Genomic DNA, 24,145 nt, shown 5'->3' with positions numbered 1-24,145 from the left:
TGGGAAAGAACTCAAGGCTACAAATCAGTAGAAAATCATAAAAAAATGTTTAAAGCTGGACATTTAGTAATGGGAACATTTAAAACTGGCAAATTTATCATTTCAATTCCATTTGAAGTTTTTATGAAAGTTGTTGGGGATTTTTTAATTAACTTTCTTGAAACATAAATACAGGTATATCATACCTACTTGTTAATTACTTTAACCCACACTTTCTTAGAGGTAAGTAGCACATTTTCTTGGAGGAATACTATATCATCAATCAATGCCGAGAGTAGTTTTTCATATTACTTCCAGGCCATGCAACTACTTGTTTTAAGTTTTTCCAGTAATTGTTGAAAGAGTAATCATTTATTAATTAATTTGATTTTTTTAACCCAAGCCTTCAAGCATATTTACTTAATCCTTTCACTGCAGGTTTCATATTACAATTTTGTCCATTTTCCTAATGAAAGGGATGAGCGGTTCAAATTTCATTTCAATGTAATTTTTTGGAAAATATTTGTAGGATAGTGATTTACTTTATGGGTCGGATCAATAATGCAATGCAGGCAGTGAGAGGGCAACTCTGCTCAAGGTTCTATTCATTGCTCTCACATGGAGAGCTCACTCAAGAAAAAAACTTGGGATTAAAACAAGCAAATCTAAATTTATTTTGAAACAATGGGAACTCAAGATAATATTTCAATATTGAACTATAAAATGACTATTTCGCTCATTAATCCTGTTACCTACTGACCAAAAATAGTTACAAAACATTGCTGCAGTAGATACTTTAGCACACATAGCTCTTCGAGTAAGACTGGCCCAAAGTAAAAAATAAAAACAGAAATTATTTGTGAACAAAAATTCTTTCCATTGATGTTACACAGTATTTTTTACAAAGCTTCTTCAGAGATAATGTTAAAAGATTTCCACAATTACATAAGTCAAACAATCGAGAAAGTTTATCACTACCTTGGGCTTTCACCAACAAGTTCTCACTGGGGTATGTTACTCAAAGGGACTAACAAGTGATTACTTAAGTACATGTATTGAATTATTTACATGCCAAATAATGGAATGACAAATATCACTACAAATGGCGTGAACACAATTACCATTTTGAAGGCTAAACATCAAATTCAGCAAACCTAATGTTAAAATACTACATATTAAGGCACAATAAATTCACCCTAATAATGCTTTTCTTTGAAGCATTTATAAATTAAATTTACACTTTAATGAAGTACCTATACAGTGTACATCACATCAATGTTAACATTAAAAAAAAAAGTTAAATGCCATCCTGAGATACTCTGCACTAAAAGAAACTAGAAAAATACACACAATTTGGAAAAAATGGTCAAATTATAAGAACTCACTAAAAACCTAAAGAATAAGAAAATAATATCACAGAGCATTATTATCACATGCTGAAATATTTCATCAGTATCAAATTCTAGAAAGATGTTTTTGATCAATGTGCATTGCATGAAGCAGGCTTCCTAAATCTCTTGGAGATTTGAAAATATAGCTGTTCAGGGAATTCCTTTGCTACAATGAGTCATTTGCAATAAAAGAGAATCATGAAACAAATACTACAGGGGGGACATGAAAACCACCGCAAGAGAGGAATTTTACACTGCTTCTTGTTCAACAATCACATAATTGTGCTACGACGTCTCAATAAAATCAGCTATGTATGTGGGGAAATTTATGAAAGAAGAAAGATCCCAGTCAATGGGAACAGCCACATATACATAACTGATAAAATGCATTCCATTCTCGGGTGGATTACTTATCAGCTACGTACATTTTCAAACATACATTTTAGACTAATTTTGGTTTGACTCAACTAAGTTTAGCATGATTTCTTCAGATGGATATACTAAATCATTACATCAGTGATGAAGAGATGGTTGATTTTTATACGACACTAATGCAATATAGATGCAACCATGTCTGGCACATCACTGCACTTATGTCTCATTGCAATTATCTCACATGGAGACAAATGCCTCACATACTCCACACTTATTTCATTTATAACATTACTAAATGCTCCTTAAATGGACACAGTATTTACATATTCAGCAGTTTCCAAAATGTTTATGCCTTGTACACTGTCCCATCTTACAATTCATTAACACTGTCCCCACTATTATGATTTCCTTATTTTCCACTAAAGTTCTGAAGCGTTTATTACACATCACAAAAGTTTATGTTGAGACTCTCTGGCCATTTGTTCGCATAGAAATTTCTCGATAACAAGCCAAAGAAGCCCACCAGCTGTTCATGCCTTTTTACGCCCAAGGAAATTCTTTAAAAACCATTTAAAAAGTTTGGATTGAAAAAACTACTCAAGGCCCTTAGCATGGGACCAGGAAATACATTCTTAGCATTCAAGACTAGCACATGATAAGAATTGAAATACAAAAGCCATGCAAAGAATGCACAACTTACAGGTTATCAGTATAGTAAACTTGTTAAAACATGTTGCATGAATTTTAAATTTCATAGTTATTTTCCCATAGTACCAAGGTATGTTAACTTCCAGACCATGGATCAAAAGTTATTAACATTATTACCACAGCAAATGACTACTTTCAAATTGCACACAAAAGAAAACCAGAAGACACAATGTACACTGCATCCATTTTGGAATGTTCCACTTGACTGAGGAATGCATCATAATATAGCAAAACTATCCTTGAAAAAATATATATATATAATAAAACAATTATTATAACAAGCAATAAACAATGGCATTCAAAGCACTGACACTACTGTAGAGTTCTATATATTAAATAAGAAACCATGACTTCAAAATTTAAACTGCTTAATGTCAGTAGCAAGAGATGTCACACATTGAGTTTGGTGGAACTAATTAAAAACTTTTGGTTCCCCAAACTAATTTTTTACTTTTTTTTAGTATTTGTTATCTCTTATAAATTATTGTATTGGTACAAAACCTGTTAACACGTTTTCAAGTATTTTTACAGTTTACCTGTTGGTAAATATATATGGGTGACACCAATGTTCATGAATGAAAACTTAAAATGCTCTGCATAGTTCACTTCTGATGGAATGGTAAGCATGACTAGTTTGTATTAATGATGTGATGACAGCACGGAAAGGGTCACTTTTCATTAGATCTTATCCCAAACTCCCACAACATAAAAACTTCTAAAATGATTTAGTGTTAAGACTTTTTTTATCAATTAAATTGTATTACCGATAATAACTACTTTAAACTGGATTAAATCATAAATATTAATTTAAAAATGTAAGCATATGGTAAGGTAACTTGAGAATGATTGACTTTGTTAAGTAAATATTAACCTAAATGATCTAACATTACGAGGATGTCTTGCACATAATTCAAAGAAGTAGGACAAATGAAATTCTTTACATTTTGAACTTGTAAAAAATTAAATAATAGCTTGACATTTGATGTACATTATATACCAGAATTCAGGGTCAACCTTTGCAGAGTTAGGACACAATCCAATTAGTTTGAAAGCAAAGTTAAAGAGCTTTGAACCCCTAATTTCGTAATTAATGCAGAGAATGATGGGCTATCAATTGAAAATGTTTAAGTGAAATTACCCACCCCTGAAATACTTTTGATTTATTTGTTAAGGTATAGCCATCAAACACACATGCTAATTTACTTTTTAGGTACTATTGCCTGGAAAATTTGGAAAATATTTCCCAGGGAACAGCACCTTTAAAGCTCAAGTACATGTACACAGCAAACTAATAATACCACTTAAATCTCAATGATGAATTTTATATCAAATATATGGGTTCTTGAGACACAAGGCCTGTCATTTGGACATTTTGCATCACATATTAACCTGCAAAGTATTTCAAAATAGGGACAAAATTGAGAGGGAAAATTCAATGAACTCCTGCTTTTACTTGTGCTATTAAGGGATGAAATAGAAATAATTTATTTCCAAAGCTACATTTAACCATTTTACTGTCAACACTTCTTCCAAAATTTTAATAGAATGATATGTACTGTAATAATACCGAAAGAAAAAGATTCACAACTGGTGGAAGGCTAATGCACAGGTTACAGGTCAAATACCTAGCAATTGAACATAGCATTCAATAATTATTGGTGATAGCAAGGATCAGTATTTGGTAGCTTTCTGGAGGAACATTAAATTATTTTTGAGTGACTGTACAAAATTTCATCTCAACTCTTCAAAATGCCTTAGACAAAATTTTTCATGTTTTTACGCTACTCGATGGTTAATATATATACATATGAAATGTTTATCTTCAGTGCTGAGAAACAAGGTTAGCTATACACTGATTTTACTTCCTACACAGGCTTGGAAAATAATACAACATTTTTAAGGGGATGGATGCATTATATATTTTAAATGAGAAAATAAAATGCCAGCAAAATATCTTGCCTTAAAGGGAAGACAATTTTAGAATGAAAAGCAGAACAATGACTTATGGTTAGAATAAGACCACACATTTCTTTGTTAAGCCCCTTTCTTTAAAAAGACAAAATTTCCTAAACTTTGCCAGTTGGAGTTTGTTATATGAAGTGATCATCCAATAGTAATTGACCAAATTACAGAGAAAATGAAAGGATGCTCTGCAGTTTATATGAAATAGATGAGAAAACAATGAGATAGTTCCCAAATGATAGAAGATGATGGGGAAAAAATGATAATATGTACATAAACCAATGAGCCATAAAAGAAAACTTGGTGAAGCAAATGGGTTGAAATTGATCTTATTCTTAGCTAGCTAAACTTCTCTCCTCTAAAGTGGTAATATAGCATGCCTCATACCCTAGCCAGAGAATAATTAGAAATCCATACTTAGGCAGGGAAAATTAAAACCTTGAGCACAATCTAGCACTTACTAATGCAGACCTCATTTTATAGATGCATGTGGAAATAAAAGGAAACAAACTTGCATATAAAACATGAATGGCATTTTGTGGAAATATAGCTATAAATGCCACAATGGCTGATATCAATACAAAATATCAACCAGATACTACTACCAAACAGAAGTAAGACAGTATTCCTTTGCTCTCTTATTTACATCTTTGGCTATTTCACAGTACAAGGGAATGTGCATATAAATACCACTGTCTATTAAATAAAATACATATAACCCTGGATGTTTACCAAGTAATTAAAAAAATGGTGACTAGATTTATGCAAATGAAATTAAAAATCATCAGCAGCATCAACACAGATCCCAAAATGCATATGCACTTTCACTGGAAAGTTGCGTAAATGTACAGAGTATAAAACCTACTCCTGGCTTCACACACTGTTTCCAAATAAAATACTCCTACGTTTTATCTCAACAAACAACATCATAAAATCTATAGCTTGAATATTGTCAAAGCATAAAATAAAACTTAGTTAACATGAGCCACTGAATAATCAACTCAAAAGGATTATTCAACGGCTCAGATCATAAAACTTAGATCAGAAATGTACAAATGCATAGAATTTCTAAAAATGAAACATGTACAACATTTCCTGATGAAGAGGAGTCACATTCGTAGGAAGTGTGAATAAAATACTCAGAAAGATATAAGGGCATAAAAACTTAGTAAAGAGCACACTTCTAAGCTTCATGGTCCCCAGAATTTATGCCAATTAGGGACTCACTTTGCTCAGCATCACATTCTTGACTTCTGGAAAGAAAAAAAATGATTCAAATGTAAACTATATAAACATGTATACGACGCATTACAGAAACTGCTTATAATTTTAATTAACCAATACACATAATATAAATGTAAAGAAAGTTATGAACACAGCATATGAAAAATATGATAAAAAATGGTTCATTATCTCCATTGGGCAGTGAGACTTCGTCTGCTCGGAATTCAAGAGTATTTTCTGGAGGTCTTACTGCATTGATTTAAATTTTTCTAATATAAAGCCATGTCAAATATGATAATACGTTCCATGCCAAAATAAATAGATTATGCATAAGGTTTATCCAAAGAATTTTACACATGCATTGTTTAGGATTGCGAATCGTGTTCACTTTTTCTGCTACCATGGAATGAAGCAACCAGGAATGCGAACTTGATTTGTAAAAGCAAAAAATAATCTAAACATATAATAAATTATTTATGATACATGCCTAATTCCTTTTTACTAGGAAGCTGTCTAGAAACATTTGTTTTTGCTGACGCTTCAAAATTAGGTAAAAAATGCAACCCAGAATGATCATTAAATAAATTTCTGGTATGTACTGCCATTGCCTTATGAGAGGAATGCCTCGTACGCATTGTACGATGCATTAATATTCCATAATCTCCCCATCACATTTAGCTTGCTGTTTTGGACTTAACACTTCTTGATGGCTCATGAAGTTTCTGAATAGTAAACAAGCATGGGTTTAATTTCCAATTCGCCACTTGCATTTGTGCAAAATAGCAGTACGAGACGGCCTTTCATTGGCTTGCGGCTGGGCAATGTATTCTCTTCTACTGTTAAGTATAGAAATATAGGTTTGCTTTGATTTCTTCTTCTAGAAGAAAACTGTCTCTTCACAACTAAAAACCTTTTCGGGCCAGTAACCATCAGAATCTAAGAGTTTCTTGTCATCATCTTTGAAATTCTCTGGTGCCTTTGAAACAGAGCTTGCTGCTTCACCATGCCTCACAATGCCATGGATGATGATTCTTCTCGTTAACTTTTCAAACCAGGCACAGCCCCCCTTCCCCTTAAATACTCCTCCCACCATTGATGACCCTGACATCTTATTAATGAGGTCTGCAAAAATCACTTTCCACTTCTCACAAATTATTTTCTTGTTAATGATGTTGCTTTGCAATTGCTTTACGTTTATCCATATGAGAAGCAACCTTTCAACATCGTTGAGAATACATAACTGTTGGGTAGATACTCTTGCCACTCTTATTTGAAGCATCTATCTCCTTAGTCTTGTCCGTGATCTAGAAGAAAAAGCCAATCACTGATGTCGACTGATTATTGACGTGCATGCTAGATAAGCCACACCTACACCCTGTTCCCAATTTTCAATGACTTTACTTTTCATTTTTACAGTTAATTTTATTTATCTGCGGCTTCCTTATGATCGATTTATCTTCTGGATTATTTCCAAAACTATGCCTAAAATATTACTAAACTGTGAACCAAAGAATCCCTAATAATAATTTCAAACACAAGTTTAGAAAAATGTGTGATTACTGGCAACACCAAGATGTTAGCAGAACAAGTGCCAAACACAAACTGAAGTAGCATGAGCACAATTATTCCAGAAATTCCCTCTCTTCATCACTTGTTAGGCGAAAATTCACTCGTTAAGTGAGTCATATTTGGGACCAAGAATTTCACTTGTAATGTAAATCACTCAGTATGCGAAGAGCTTGTTAAGCAAGTTTCCACTGCACAGTTTGTATGTATCATGCAAAATCTTCACTGATGTACAGGCATCCAGTTTTATTTGTCACTTCCACTTTTTCTGCAATTGATATTATTTTATAACAGTGCTAACAGTGTCAGCATGAAATGATAGGTAAATATGAATAAGTTATGGAAAACAAAGTGCATTCTTTCATTGGGGAAGTTCCACAAAGTGCAAATATTTGATTTGATTCTATTGCAATTACCTTGATGCCACTACATTTAAGCCATGCTTGATTATGTCTGTCATTCATAATTAATATTAACACCTTTTGGTCCGCTCACTTGGTACGTTTCTTGTCACCAGTATAAGTAGCCACACACGTTTAATACCAATGTAGTCTTTGGGTCCCCCTCAGTAGATTATTTTGGAAATTTTTCCTCGATCCTTATCAGTCAGAAGATTTCCACTTTTTTTGTGAAAGTTTAAGTTGTTTTTTAGAGATATTACATTTCTTTTAACCTTTAATATTTATTGTTATCCCTGGCACAATCATGGCTGCATAGAAAACAAGGTGAATGAGCAAAAATGATATTTTAAACAAAGTTTTTGCCAATAATCTGTCTTTTGTCCCAAGTCATGAAGGAACTGATGGAAGTTCTGATGAAAGCGATAATTAAATCCTAAGTGACAGTGGCGAAGATGTAATTATTACCAAGAAAACTGTTTGTGCTTTCCATTAGCAGTATTCCAGTGATTCTTAAGTTGATGACAGTGAAGATAACTAACACGACAAGGGGCAATAATTTATTTTGGTCGAACAACAACATAATTTCTACTTTAGAAACATTTGCTGGCACACCAAGTGTGCAAATTACTCTACATGATCCAAAAAATGTGAGTGATATTGTTAATTGGAGATGACCTCTTTTCAATGATGGGGGAGAAATCAAATCACTTTCATGAACAAATTGCTTTTAAATACAAAGAACCACGTGAAGGTTTTAAGTGGCACCATATAACCAATGGAGAAATGAATATTTTTTTACAATTGGTTATCCTTATGGGGCAGGTGCATAAAGATAGAATAAGTAATTACTGGGCACTGGACCCTTTAACAGATACACAGATTGCACAGTTTTGAGGAAGGCCACCAACTGGACAAAGAAGACAGTGCTGCATTTGTTGAACAAGTCCTATTCAATTCTTTAAGGGTGTTTGTGGAGCTCAATGGAAAACAAATTGTGTATATAAAAAATTTGCATGAAGTTACAAGACACCGGGTGAGTCACAGAGATACAGAAAAGCCCTTTTCAAACTCTCAAGAGAAAAAAATTCATATTTTTCCGACAAAGCGTGCACCTAAGATGGACCCACCCGGAAGACTTGAAATAGACATCTATAAGCATAAAGTAGCTAGCGCTGGGAGAAAATAGTAAGTGCTGGGAGCAAGAAAATTCCTGAGACCTTGTAGAGTATGCACAGCCAAGAAAAGGAGAAACTAAAACAGCTTTATTGGTGGATTTTGTAGTTCCACTCCATAGAGACATGTTTTGCACAATACCACACACTAGTTGATTACTCTGATATTTAATCTCTATGCATTTAAAATTTAACTGAAAATATATAGTAGTTCAGGAGTTGTGTGTTTTATTGAATGCTTATGCCTTTTACGCGGAGGCACAAAAAATGGCTGGTAAATTTAAAGGACACCGTCACACAAAGTGTTAAAAAATTATAATAATAATAATATTCTGAAGCAAGAAAATCTCCACAGTATAGTAATGGATGGTTTTCACTTCCTATACAACCTTATACATTTGGATCTATTATTTCAAGCTTGAGCAAACAAGACGTAGAAGTGTAGTCATAACTTCTACCAGAATGCATGAATTGGCTTTCATGGCATTATGAATGGACATCACATTGAATTTTCATCTGGCATGTAATAGAATTCTGAGCATATGTATAGAAATTCTGAGCATAATATGAAATTGAGAAGACCAATATTTTTAAATAATTTTTATGGGCAATAATAATTATTTTAAACCATTCATTACCACATTAGTATGATTAAGAATATTAGAATATAAAATAAAGCTCATCGTTCTACCTTTCCTATGCATTGTCAAATTATATTCCCAGTTGTCATCTACAAGATATTTCAGTGATATAGAGATTAGGACAAACCTTAAAGTTCGACGTCCAATTCCTCTATCACCATGTATTCCTCCTGTGCCAAGGCAATTCAATATACTCAGGCATCTTCTTTTGAAAGGAACACTTTTGATCCCCGACTCTTGATCCAAATTTGAATTTTGAGATGGAGAAACTATAGCTGTGTTGGAGTTGAGGGAAAGGAGGGACACAGCGATGAAAGCAAGAAGAACTGGGATGCAACCCAAATAGAAAGACAAAGGAAACTTCACCCCTTTCAGAGCAACATCTGATAGTGTAGACAATGGTATCGTCAGCAGCAGGGCATTGGTTGCAGTCAATGAGGATGTCAGAAAACAGCCCCTACAAAATTATTTGAAGATCAAAATCAGTGATTAATCTGCGTCATTTCTCCTAAAATAAAAAAATACAATGAATAAAATGTGGCAACAAAGAAGATTAACATGCGTAAGCTAGCAAATTTAAATCTTTTCTTCCTCCAGAATTGGGTGCTAACATTGCTTCAGGATAAAATAAAAATTCCTCCCTAACTCCTCATAACATGGGTGAGACTAGTAAGCAGATTTATAAGCATTATTGAATCATTTAAATTCTTATATAGAGCACAGGGGTAATAGGAAGCTCTCTCGGAACTATAAATGTAACACTTAAAAACAAATACAACAGTATGTTGTTGGTCCAATAACTCCAGAAAAAGAACAACTTAGAAAATCCAAGTATGGTACCAGAAAATGTTTGCTTTTAATAAGCCTCATCTGTCACTAGACTGCCATTTGAGTTTCAGCTATTATTACAAAACATTATAATTACAAAAAATATTCACAGAAAAAGTGTATACAAAAATTTATTTAGCTCTAACAAGAGATTAAGCAGTTCAGTACAATCAATGCTAACGATGGACAATAGACGTGCACTCCCTTATTGTGCTTAGAAAAGAAATAAACCTGGTAGAAAAACAGAGATGCTTTGACAGATTAAAATTCCTATGTTAACTTCACAACTCTTATAGATTCACCTATGATAGGGCAAACACCTAATTGAAATATGATATTTAATAATTTACTAGACTCATTACTTCAACTAAAATACCTGCTCTAAATTTTTAAAGTTTGTCAAATACAAAATAATGTTGAAACTTGATCTAGAACATACCAAAGCCATAGAACCTCAGACAGGAGGGTACCAATAATGCCATTGGCCAAAAGAAATGCCCACTGGTGGCGGGATGGCCATTCAAAAGGTTCATAATGAAGATGGTGAAGGATGAAGAACATCGGCCACAGGAGTAAGAAGTTGAATAAACCAATGAACCCTATAAGAAAATGAGAGGTTGATAGTCAGAAAAACAAGGCGTAGGGATATTATACTCAGGAAATAATAATCCAGACATGCAGTGCACATGTATTTATATATATTATAATCCTTACCAAAAAACATAGGTATATCCATTTTATCCTCATTGTCCACCTTTCTTCTTAAGAAGACTAGGTATGCAGCATATAGGAAGGCACTAAAAAGAGCCATTATGGCTCCCATTGGAACTTTCATTCCTGTTTTGAGATCAGACAGACTGATAACAACCTAAAACAGTTAAGAGCCACGTTATTCAAATCTCATCAACACACTAATTAAAAGATTCCAATTAATTGGTTTGCCAATTTGATTCCCAAAGTATTCACTCATCATTCATTGAGTTTCTCTCCTGCCTGACAGTCAATCATGGTCAAATTTAAAGAAACTACAAAATACCACAATAATAACCTTAGAAAAGTCACCTGCTAATCTGCGTACAACCCACACAAGTGACCAGGATCTTTGAGGCAATTTTCATGTCAAAATCAGACTAAATGTTATGGACCAAAACAGGCCATGTGGGACTGTAATTATGGGTACACAAATATGTATACATGGTCTGTGCAATAAATGCGTTAACTGGTGCAATCTGGCGGCCATGACATGGACTAGAGCCTCAGGCAACTAGTGCCCATTGCTAGTGCGCTAGTTGCCTGAGACCCAATGATCCGCCTGTACTTGGTTGGTCGACGAGCTGTGTATATAGTGCCAGTTATGTTAGTTTCTGTTGTCCTTGTTTTTACTGTTTGCCGAAAATGGATATTGATGAAAACACAGAGCAACGAATCAAAATCAAGTTTTTAGGTGAAGAGCAGTAAAAGTTATCAAGAAATTACTGAAATGTTGACAGCTGTATACGGTCATAATGCTCTGAATAAAACATCTGTTTTCAAGTGGATTAAGTATTTTAAGGATGGCCGACAAGACGCCATGGATGATGCAAGGCCGGGACGACCTTCGACCACCTGCGTTGACGACAACATTGATTGTGTGTGGTCCCTTGTCCTTACCGATTCTCGAAAAACTGTTCGAATGATCGCTGATGAATTGAATTTAGGAAAATCACCAGTGCACACTATTTTGACTAAAGATAATGGATGGATCCTTCACCATGATAATGCACTTGCACATTCAGCATTGATTGCTCACAAGTATCTGGCAAAAAATTCAATCACCATCCTTGACCATCATCCTTATTCACCAGATCTCGCCCCCTGCGACTTTTTCCTATTCCCAAAATGCAAAATGTGATGAGGGGACATCACTGGGAAGATATGGACCCAAAAAAAGCAAGAAACGACGAGAATACTAAAAAGCCTAACAGCCGATGACTTCCAAGGGTGCTTTAAACAGGAGAGAAGAATATGAAATAAGTACATAGCAATGAATAAGGAGTACTTTGAAGGAGACAAAATTGATGTAGATTAAAATTTGCAAAATGAAGTTTTTATGGTCTCAGTTTGCGTATTTATTGGACAGAGTGGTATACATAGGTAAATTTGTTTGCAGACTGGGTCAAATTTAAAACAACAATAGCCTCATATTTCAGATTCAGTTTTCCATGCTAAATTTTTATTCACCAAACCAGATCCCGACATGCATATTTAAGCACATTGAAGGTCTGTTCAAAAAGTATCGCGAATTTTGAATTTTTGCGGGTAGCATAAATTTGATTTTCGATTTTTTTGGGGCATTCTGCTGGTAGTCATACCTCACACTTTACCAAAAAGTTTGGCCATTTTGAATGTTCAGTTAATCATTGACAGCGGTTTTGCTTGGATGTGTTTTGGCTTGTCTTTGATTTTTGCCTGTTCCAAAAAATGGATCAAAAAATCTGTATCAAATTTTGTGTGAAAAATGAAATTAAGTGCGCAGACGCATTCCAAATGTTGACTGTGGCATATGGTGAAGCTACCTTGGACCAAAGCAACGTTTATCAGTGGTACAAAATGTTCTCAGAGGGCCGAGAAGATGTGAACGAAAAAGAGCGTGCCAGATGCCCGAGTCTGTCAACAACAGATGAAAAATTGATGAAGCGAAAAAAATAGTATTGGCCAATCGTCAAATCACCGCGTTGCTGAGTACCTACATACATCGATTGGTTCCTGCCATTTGATATTTACCAATGATTTGGGCATGACACAGGTTGCCGTGAAATTTGCACCAAAATTGCTCAATTTCTATCAAAAACAGCCACGGATTAACATTGCTAATGAGGTGTTGACTCTGTCTGCGACGACCCAAATTTGCTCCAGGGGGTCATAATTGGTGACGAATCATGGGTTTATGGTCATGATGCGCTCAATCATCCCAATGGAAGCTACAGCACAAGCCAAGACCAAAAAAAGCATGCCAAGTTGGGTAGAATGTGAAAGTTTTGCTTACAGTTTTCTTCGATCACAGGGGCGTGGTGTATCATGAGTTCTTGCCGCAGGGTAGAACAGTAAATAAGGAATATTACCTGCCAGTTATGCGCAATTCACCTGAAGCAATCCGCCACAAACGCCTGGGTTTGTGGAAGAACAATAATTGGCTTTTGTGCCATGACAATGCCCCTACTCACACATAGTTACTTGTGCACGAATTTTTGCCCAAAAACAACACACTAATGATGCCACAGCCACCGTATTCCCCAGATCTGGCCACCAGTGGCTTTTTCTTGCTTCCAAAACTGAAGAGGCCCATGAACGGATGACGCTACGCTACTATTGACGAGATGAAGACTGCATCAGAGGAAGAGCTCAACAAGATCACAAAAAATGATTTTTTGAATTGCTTCGAGGATTGGAAAAAACATTGGCACTAGTGTATAATATCAAATGGGGATTACTTTGAAGGGCGCAAAATAGATATTTATGAATAAATAAATAATTTTTGAAAAAACACAAAGTCATGATACTTTTAGAACAGACCTCGTATGAATTGAATGATACAAATGTGACCAGGAAACTAATGATTATTAGTAAACAAGTTTTTTGATAAATTTTCGCAGCTGACGACCAATGAATTAAAAAATCTAGTATCTCCCTTTCTAGTTTAGGAGGGGAATTCTTAAATTCTACTGTTTGTGATATTATATACAAACCAGGCATCCTGGTGAGAAATTTCAATTTGGAAATCAAATATGTACTTTAAATTATAGACATTTTCCCCATCTATTTAACTTTGCAGCTTAAGATAATTTGGGCACATGTAAATAAAATATTTTCAAACATATAAAAGAAAAATAATGCATTAAAAATATTAATCGTTAGCTTTAGCATATGTATTTTTAGAATCTATGCATCTTAAGAATCGATTCTATTAGTAAGTAAGAATAAAACAATTTTAATGGCAGAAAACTCTTCTTAAACAAGAATAAACTGAAAATTAGTATACTTACAACACCACAAATGCTGATACAAACGGCAGCTAATTTGGCAAATGAAAAACGATCAGAAGCAGCTGATGGGAAAATGGCAGCAAGACCAAGGGTGAAAAGAGAAGCTGTAGATGAAAGAACTGTGACGACTCCAGCTTCCGTCTCCATGAGAGCCACTTGGTATGTATAATTTGCACAAAACCACTGGAAAATGCAAACAAGAAAATAAATATTATTACTCTATAAAAATTGATCATCTTTGGATTGATATGATGGAACATTGTACAATTTAATGGAACAAAATTGCCCCAGTCATTACCCATGAATGTGATAGCCACTTGCTGAAATGTACAATTATGGTTACAAAAAAGTAACACTATGGCATGGACTGTTGGACCACTTTTATAGTTGCCAGTCCTTATGTGCAATAATCCACATTTATATGGAGAGAGGAAGATGTTAAACTATAATATGACAACTATAAATTAATTCAATGCATGGTTTAATTAATATTAGATTGGCATTACTAAATTCTCACTAGCTTAAACACTTATTTCAGACAGTAGAATATAACAATGGATTATATTCAGGCTGAGAATTATATAAATTGTCATTAGTTTTGATTACTTAAAAAAATATGAAAGCTCATAAAACTTGAAAATACTCCCCCAACAATGTCTCCTCAATACCATACAGAAATTTTTAATGGTTGCGAAGCTTCCTTATTTTAAGTGTTGAATCAACTCAGTCAATATTATAGAGTAGTGGTTCCCAAACTTTTTCGAGCCACCGCCTCCTTGGATCCATAAACTTATAGTTAACTAATCGGTAGCTTTAAAGCAATTATCAAAATCATAAAACAATATAACCAAATGGGGATCATCAAAATAATTAAATCGAAACCAATGAATAATGTTTATTTAGTATTCAATAGATGCATAGTTTTCATATCACATTTATGCAAAAGACTTAATGCATAATAAAAGGAACTTAGATGAGAATACACTTTTCACATAAAAATAAATTACCAAAACAAATAATTTAAAGAAAGCTTTTTTTAGAAGTTTACACATCATTTTTTACTTAAATTAACAAATTATATAACATGAACATTTTCAATTTATGAAAATAGAATAGCCAATCATGTTTTTTTAATTAGTTAAACACTAAAGTGACTATAGTTTTTCATGGTCTAGAAGTCATTTAAGGAGATTCTATTGCCTAATTGAATAACATATTTCCATGAAATAAAATTTTAATGGGATGAATGAGCTTATTGACATGATAACACTTTTCCAACGTCTGGTTAAATGTCACTTAGCAGGAGTCTTAGATCACAGCTTTCACAAAGTATGTTTCTCTATTTTGAAATAAGATGAACAACTGCACTAACACCACGTTCTACCAAACATGAAGCCGGAAATGCAAGAAGGAGTTTTTTTAACCAACATCCAAAATTCAGGATAATGAACGAAAACCTCCTCCTGTAACCAAAACTCTTGATAATTTATCTTGAACTTTGGTTTCAATTCATTGTCATTTTTTAGTTCAATTAATTCTTCCTCTAATACTCCCAATTTCTCAATATCTACAACAGATTTATCACCCAATCTGGAATTTCCAACAAAAGAAGATCCTCAAATCGCTACATCATACTTTTATGCTAAGTGGTTACAAAAGACTCCCAAATTATCATCATTTATACCAGCTTGCTCTTCCAGCTAAAGCAGGGAAGGAAATTTATAAAGCTGGCGGCGATAAACATAGTCACCACAGATTTTGCCTTAATAAGGCTAGTATCATCTTGAATTTGATTTATAATACTGGTCTAGTCAGTTGGGGATGAAATAATATTTCTTTGGCTCCTATTCTGCCACTATGATCGTATTAGTCCATGGAATTCCCTAAATTGAATTCATAAGATAGGCATTTCAGGTACTTTTGTATTGAAATTGACTTTGATTCAATTTTTGGATACTTGTGTGTGCATTGGTTCAACTAATGCTTATTCCATAACAAGGCCACTTTTTCATTTGATGATATATTATTATGAGGAAGTTTGTGAAAAATTATGTTTACTACTCAATTTAATCATGAGGGCAAAATATTTCCGAATTTTTCTTTCGATTCAAATAATTATAGTGTATTTTAAATTTTGTTCAATTTACCCATTGTTAGAAAAGCTATGCTTCAAGGAAATGCTCAATGTCAGCAGAAAAGTGACTTGCATCAAAGAACCAGGAATTTATTTAATTTAAACCTGGCAGGCAAAGGGAAAGTTCAAACGTATATATACAAAGTATGAGAGAAAAGGTCTTCTTTTTGAACTATCTATTACCATTTTATGAAAAAGAAACAATATACTGGCCGTTTATTTTCGTAATATACTTTGCCATCATAAAATAATACAAAAAATTATATAATTGTACTATAACAAGATTTTTATCATGCGATGAATGAAAAATAACTTACCAATTCAGCCTTAATAATATCGTTGGAACCGAATGGTCTGGAAAATGATTATCCAGGAAAATATTTGATGTAAAACCACTGAATTTAACTATAAGATGCCTTTAGCCAGTTAAACTATCGAGGCGTCCTCTTAAACTCTGAAATTTTGGGGGCTTTAAAGGCACAAGATGTTGTGAGGAAATACCGTACATACAATGCTACAGGCATTCGTAGCCGTGTGCGACACACCACAGTCCACGAGGTTAAAGCCAATTTTTTAACACTTAGGCTGTTCATACCTTGATGAATTTCAAAGAAACTGTTGCAGCATCTCCCGCAGTTTCTTTGAAATTAGAAGACATTTGTTCAAAAGGCCATGCATCAAGTGATCTCATAAACTCTGCTCATGACCGATAGAATATATTCACTGCATCGGTATTTCAAAAGATGAACAAAAGTAATGGTTAAGGTATAAGTTTGGAAAAAATTCAAATTATATTTTGAAGAAAATCTTGCCTTAAATGTTGCGTCTAACTGACATGAAACAATTGAAGCAAGGTGACATCATCTGTGTAACTTTGGATATCTGCTTAATAATTACAACAGCAATATAATGGCACCAAATGCTAGTTTGCTCCCATTGCAAAAACAGAAGGTTTCAGGCAACTCTGTAACTATATTGAAATGAAATAATTTACTTTGTTTTTCTACACACTTTCACGGAAAGTGTGTGGAATTACAAAGTAAATTAGATCATTTCATTTCAATATGTTATGCAAATTCCATAAAGTTACACCTGAGACAACAAACTCCGTAGCTAATTTGGTGATTTTTTAACCCATTTTCTATGAACTGCTACCATCACCATCAAAAGAAAAAATAATATGAGCCATGAGCAATACTGTACTTACCAATTGGAAATCTAAAAAAGTGGTATGCTTCTAATGAAGACCTTAAATAAATACTGAATGACAAATAAAGAGATCCAAAATAATTTTTTCATAATTATTATTATTAGGTAATCTACCGGTTAAGGTAGGTTTTTGGATGGAACCAGCTACTAAATAAATATTTTGTGATTCCTAACAAAATACAAAATCCAGTATCCTACTCTACATCAGACCTCTCTTCATCTCAGAGTACTTTCTTCCTCCCTTCATCCCGTCCAACATCCCTATCCTGTTACTTCCCTTTCCTTGTTTGCCTAACATTCTCCCCTCTATCACAGTCTTCAACATCCCACTGCCGGGCAATACCCTTCATCCACTTTTCCTGCCTCAATAGGATTTCTCCCAACAAACCCCTCTCTTCGCCCACCATACCAAGTACTTCCTCATTTGTTTTCTTCTCTGTCCATTTCACCCTCTCCATTCTTCTCCAAATCCACATTTCTAAAGCCTCCAATCTACGTCACTCCTCCTGCTTCAATGACCACGTTTATCATGCATATGGCAAAAATGTATTTCATTCTTATGAATTGAAGTGATGGAAATCTAATGAAACACTGTCGCATTAACCTCAAAAGCCCATCGTTAAGTGGACTGTGTGAATCATATGCTGGAATGCTAGGAGTTAAAGTACCAATAAATACAGGTCAAGGATAAATCTTCAAAAAATATTGAGAATAGTAGAGCATAATATACCATTAAAAAATTATACTGATTTTTTCAACATAATCTTATTTTAAATTGATACACTTTTCACTGCATTTTTCTGCAGTTTGACAATTGACCCCCGAAGAGAAATCTGTAAGAAGGTCATAAGAAAATAAAAAAAATGAAGAGTAACATCATTAAAAATCGGGAACAAAATATGAGCGTCGCTGATTTCATATGTTCATCATCAATTGGCGAACATCAATGAGTGATTTGCCTTTTTTTCTAGATCATGGCCAAGACTAAGGAGATAGATGCTTCAAATAGAGAGGAAAGAGTATCTACGCAATGGTTACGTATTCTCAACGATGTTGAAAGATGGCTTCTCGTATGGATAAAGGAAAAGAAATTGCAATGCGACATCATCAACGAGTATATAATTTGTGAGAAGAGGAAAGTGATTTTTGCAGCCCCCGTTAATAAGATGTCAGGATCATCAATGGTGGGAGAAGTATTTAAGGGGAAGGGGAGCCATGCCTGGTTCGAGAAGTTAACAAGAAGAACCATCATCCATGGCATTGTGAGACATGGTGAAGCAGCAAGCTCTGTTTCAAAGGCACCAGAGAATTTCAAAGATGATGACAAGAAACTCTTAGATTCTGATGGTTACTGGCCCGAAAAGGTTTTTAATTGTGATGAGATAGTTTTCTTCTAGAAGAAGAAATCGAAGCAAACCTATATTTCTATACTTAACAGTAGAAGAGAATTCAATGCCTAGCCATAAGCCAATGAAAGGCCATCTCATAATACTATTTTGTGCAAATGCAAGCAGCAAATTGGAAATTAAATCATGCTTTTTAACTGTACAGAAACTCCAAGAGCCATCAAGAAGTGTTAGGTCCAAAACAGCAAGCTAAATGTGATGTGGAGATTATGACGCATTGGCAAAAAAAAACTCTAGGCAGCTTCCTAGTAAAAAGGAATTAGGAATGTATCATTAATAATTAAATATTATTTTGATTCTTTTTGGCTTTTACAAATCGAGCCCTCACTCCTGTTTGGTTTATTTGACGATAGAAGAAAAAGTGAATGTTATCCACAATCCTGAACTATGTATACATAGTTTTCTTATAATAAATTTTGTACATAATTTTTTGGCATGGGATGTCATTACTGTATTTTACATTAATTTATATGCACAAAGTTTCTACACTAAATGAGTGTTTTGCTACACTAGTAAGATTCCAGAACGGATCAGGCTTGTATTATGAGGTTCCACTGTACATGTATTTCTACTCAAACTTCACCACTGTTCCTATACAGGGTAGTCACTCAACTACTCCTAGTCACTTCTCCTACTTAGTTAAGAGAAAGGATATGATCTGAGTTGAAGGCAGATGCAGATCATATTGATTGTTGATAGGATGCCGAAGGCTGATAGAGAGGATAGCGTTACGGAAGATAAGGAGCGTAGAAAAAAGTAGAGTAAGTTGAATGGAATGAAGGGAGGAGGGAAGTATGCATTCTGATTGATGACAGGATGTTGAATATTGTGGTATGGGGGATGATGTTAGGCAAGGTGATGAAGGTTGGGAAAAGGTAGGTATGTTGGAGGAATAAAGGGAGAAAATGAGTACGGATAAATGAAGAAGGGCTTATTGTACTGTTAGATTTCACATTGTATTTTATTAAGAGAGGCAAAGAAATTTATGATTATTCAGTCATTTTCCATCCAAAACCTACCTTCAGCAGTGGAATACAAAGAATGATGAGGGTCTATGCTGTATATTAAATGTAATCAGTAAATTATGGGATTTTATAGGATCCACACAATCAACAATTTTTAAAATTGAAGGTTTTAGTACTGATAATGCAAAATGTTTTGCTTGGATAAATGTACAAAATCAATCCACTTAAAAAAACTTCAAGTTGGATAGACACAATGCAATGACAAACCGTAACTATATTATATATTCTCTTGATTGGTCGGATGTCAATCTTTTTGCGTTTTCTTCCCCTCTCAAAGGGCCACTTAGAGCTTGAGTAAAGGGTGGCTGGTGAATGCAGAAGTGTCGGCTCCTCAAAGGGATGAACTTCCCACTTTTGGTTGCCAGAGGTGAGAGGTTTTTTGCGCAGAATTGCACAACATGTTATCTTTTTCCATTGACAATTACAAGGGAATTTTAATGTTAAAATTAGCTTCACATATCCTGAAGAGGGTATGAGATATCCTTGGCTTCTTACATTGAACCCAGTTTATGAAACAATAATAGAATAATACTTACAATAATAGAAAATGTAACTGCTAGTCTAGCAACCTGCAAAGGGCAGAGCTTTCCAGCAGCTCTCCTTGCAGCTTCTCCAGCCCGCAAACTAGCACCATGAGACAACCTGGCCAACAATGCCTCTCGGGCGTCCCTTTCTGACATATGTCGCACCTAAAATGAATTAGAAATATTAGCTATTTAGATTACAGTGAATATAAAATTCACCATTCACATTCTCAATTACAACTCATAATCATTAGTATTATTTACTTTTCATGTCCCTTTAATAATGACAAAGATTTCCCATTTGCTGCCCCTTCAGAAACATTTTGCTATTTGTTCATCAATTGTGACAGTAACTAGCCAGAGTCACCCACTAATGTGCATGATTTTTACACTTTGAAACTTTTGCATTGTCATGCACATCAGCAGATAACTACATTAAAAGTAACTGTCACAGTTCCTTTGAATTTGACTTAGGTAAATACCCTGGTGTTTGAACATTTGCTTCAACTTCGTGGACTGGGGTATAGTGCTCTCAAATATGAATAATTATGACCTTGTATGCACAGTATTTCATCACAACATCTTGTTCCTATAAAAGCCCAAAAATTTCAGGGTGTAAGAGGATCCATTCATTACCATGTCTATGCTTTTGATGATGCTGAATTGCAACAAAATCTGCATTTCACAAGATTTAATTTTTTTGCAAAATTAGTGAATGCTGTGCTTATTTAACATGAAACAATTCCACTGAGTGATGCCATATAGAGTTTTTAAATTTTGAGATGGCATTACTCAGTATTTCACGCAACAAACAACCAAAATTCTGAAATTTCCTGGTCACATAAAAGCCATAGAAAAAAACTGTACACTTGGCAGGGGCAGCAGCCAGTTGTCTATTTGATAAGTTCAAAGGAATTGGAAAAAAATGCAACTGTCCTTAATGCCAACAACCAATGACATAAATTAACTCAAAATTAAACATTCTCATGTATATAGAAATCAGTCAGTGCTTAAAAGAGGAATCTTAGGTTCAGCCGTCTTGACTTCTCCCTGAGGTGGGTCCAGGGATATTCTAGATATTTCAAAAGTCAAACTGTATGCACAAAGATGCCAAGAGATAATTTATCTCTAATTCAGCTATATTTTCGACTATTATTTTCCAATTTTAGAAGCTTTTAAGGTGATAGAGCATTTTCATGCAATGACTGACTAAAATATACACAGTTATGACTGGTATATCATAAGAGTTGAGGCTATATTAAAAACGTCAAAAACCATCAAATATATTACATCCTTTCAAGATTATTCAATAAATACTAAAAGTAATATTCGGCAAGAAAAGGAAAGGCTATGGCTGTAAATGATATAAATTTACTTTACAAAAACATAGTTATCAACCTGAAGGTCAATTTGTTAAGTGAGGGCAGGAGTTCCCAATACTAAGCCCAAAGGCATGTGAAATTCAAACATCAGGGTAGGGGGGCCAGTTCCTTTTCCTGCGCTGCCATTTGTATCCCAGTAAGTTCTGGCACCCAAAAAGTCACAAAGCTTGGGTGAAGCTGAGGGTGACCAGAGAGGTGTCTGGGAATCGAACCTGGGGCCTCTTGTACGTAATCCAACGCTCTACCCTTCATCTACCACATCCCATTGACTTAAAATTATCTCATGACATTAGATGAAATACTTTGACAAGGCAACAGGCAATTCCATTCACTGCTGGTACAACATCTAACAAATGGCTAAGCTAATATTCTGAAAAAATTTATTTACCTCTGCCAGTTTGCTGAATCGCACAGATCTTACTGACGAATCATCACTATCATCAGCTCCAGAAGACTCTTTCTCATTGGCAGCTAGAGTAGGTATCAGTGCAGGAGATTTGATTGGTACAAAAGTTGGATCACTCTGAAAATTTTAAAATTAAAAACTCGATTCGAAATCATCACACTTAAAAAGTCTTATGAAATGAAACACTAAGGGCAAAACAGAACATAAGCCAGTGTCAGGAAGCTTAAGTCAACACAAATTAGAATTTATTTTTTTAAGAATATCCGGGCATATCGTTTCTTCATTTATTATGAGATATAGCAATTCAAATAAATATTAAACCAATTCAAAGCTATTACATTTCAGTATCAACATGTATCCTGATTTAAGATGGATTTTTAAAACCAAAGGGGAAGCGATTTTCGTTTTTTTTTCAAATTAATTTCGCAGATAAGTGAAATTAGCATAAATAAAAAAGTATGAAATAATTCAACTATTAAAGAAACTCACCAGACTTGTGTTAGCTTCTGTATAAAAGTTCTCATCGTCCGAGTTAGGATCGATAGACTGCAAAGAATAAACTTATGATGATAAATTGCAAAAAAGAAACCACCATGAATTAAAATGCTTTTAATACTTCCGTACCATGTATGTTGTTGGATTTCTAGAGTTGCCACAGTGATCCCTCCACGGGGGCCAAACAATGAAACCAAGCAGATATAGTGAAAACATTGAGTTTTTAAGATATGTGCTAAAGAATGGCTTCTCGAAATTTTCATTGTGGTATATGTACTGAAAATAAAAACACATATGTCAAAACAACAAACCGGTTGAGCGACTAGACTTCATGTTTATAATATTTAACAATAGGTTACCTTCGTCAATTCTGAAGAAGCGACCCATATTATATCAACTAGTAGAAGGACGAAAAGTCCCAGAACGAAACGTTGTGATTTTGACAGCATTCCAGTAGTTGGTGCCACTCTGAACTCAACAAGTACGGTCATCTTAGTTTCATAGTCACTATAATTACAATGAACATAAATTAAATTAACAATTGAATGCCATCTCTCATAACCTTGGATGGATGAGCAATTGCCTACAGTTACCATCCCAACTGGTCAACTATTAAGGAATGACACAAAGTCATAACAGTAATTTCATGTGCCGGAAACTTTTAACGTACGGAAACTGTCAACGCTAAAGTTTCGCCCAGATAATTAGTCATACAAGCAAGCAGAGATACTAAAAACTCGCCGCTGATAGGAAAACAACATCTTAGAATAGCACATTATTCCCGAAGGAATAAACAGATATAGACAAAAACATTATGCAATACATTCAATAATGAAACAACGATTAAAATTGTTACTTGTCTAGGAGTCGGCAAGCGATAATTACCTCAGACTTTATTCAAACTTAAAATAACCCGCATCTCACCGTCGTTCACATAGAAATATGTTTAGTTAAAAACTCTACCTAAAGATGGCGGTAACTGTCAACCACTTGCTATCACGTCCATCAAAAATTTTAATTTTATTCAATTTAATCAAGAAAAATGCCTTCTTTCATCAGCAAAATCAAAGGACTAAATCATTTAGATGTGTTTTACATAGTCAATAAGTCAAATCATTTCGGAAGAACAGGGACTAAATTATTGCGAGCTTAATTGTGAAGGTCATTGAGACCAATTACGTTCATCGTAGGTTATTTGAAAGAGATAAAAAGTAGATTTGTGCATGACTTGGTCAAATTAAATCAAATCAATACTAAACATTCTTATCTTTTCTTTGGCGCCAACATCTCGGATT

At 34.3% G+C, this 24,145-nt stretch overlaps 1 protein-coding gene across 1 annotated transcript; it reads right to left on the bottom strand.

Annotated features, from left to right (window-relative positions):
- Positions 1 to 671: 671 nt before the first annotated feature.
- Positions 672 to 24,011, bottom strand: LOC139690547 (solute carrier family 35 member F5). Its single transcript, XM_071588014.1, has 11 exons — positions 23,736 to 24,011; positions 23,210 to 23,357; positions 22,980 to 23,126; positions 22,845 to 22,901; positions 22,338 to 22,472; positions 20,580 to 20,732; positions 14,270 to 14,452; positions 10,962 to 11,115; positions 10,687 to 10,846; positions 9,547 to 9,876; positions 672 to 5,668 (listed from the first exon to the last, which is right to left on the bottom strand). The coding sequence occupies exons 2-11, from the start codon at positions 23,339 to 23,341 to the stop codon at positions 5,599 to 5,601; spliced, it is 1,521 nt and encodes a 506-aa protein (XP_071444115.1). The 5' UTR covers positions 23,342 to 23,357; positions 23,736 to 24,011; the 3' UTR covers positions 672 to 5,598.
- Between the last annotated feature and the right edge of the window lie 134 nt (positions 24,012 to 24,145).

This window comes from Hetaerina americana, unplaced genomic scaffold, assembly GCF_022747635.1.
Source record: "Hetaerina americana unplaced genomic scaffold, ioHetAmer1.1.p SCAF_3, whole genome shotgun sequence".
Taxonomy (NCBI): domain Eukaryota; kingdom Metazoa; phylum Arthropoda; class Insecta; order Odonata; family Calopterygidae; genus Hetaerina; species Hetaerina americana.
This window is presented reverse-complemented; position numbering and strand designations above follow the sequence as displayed.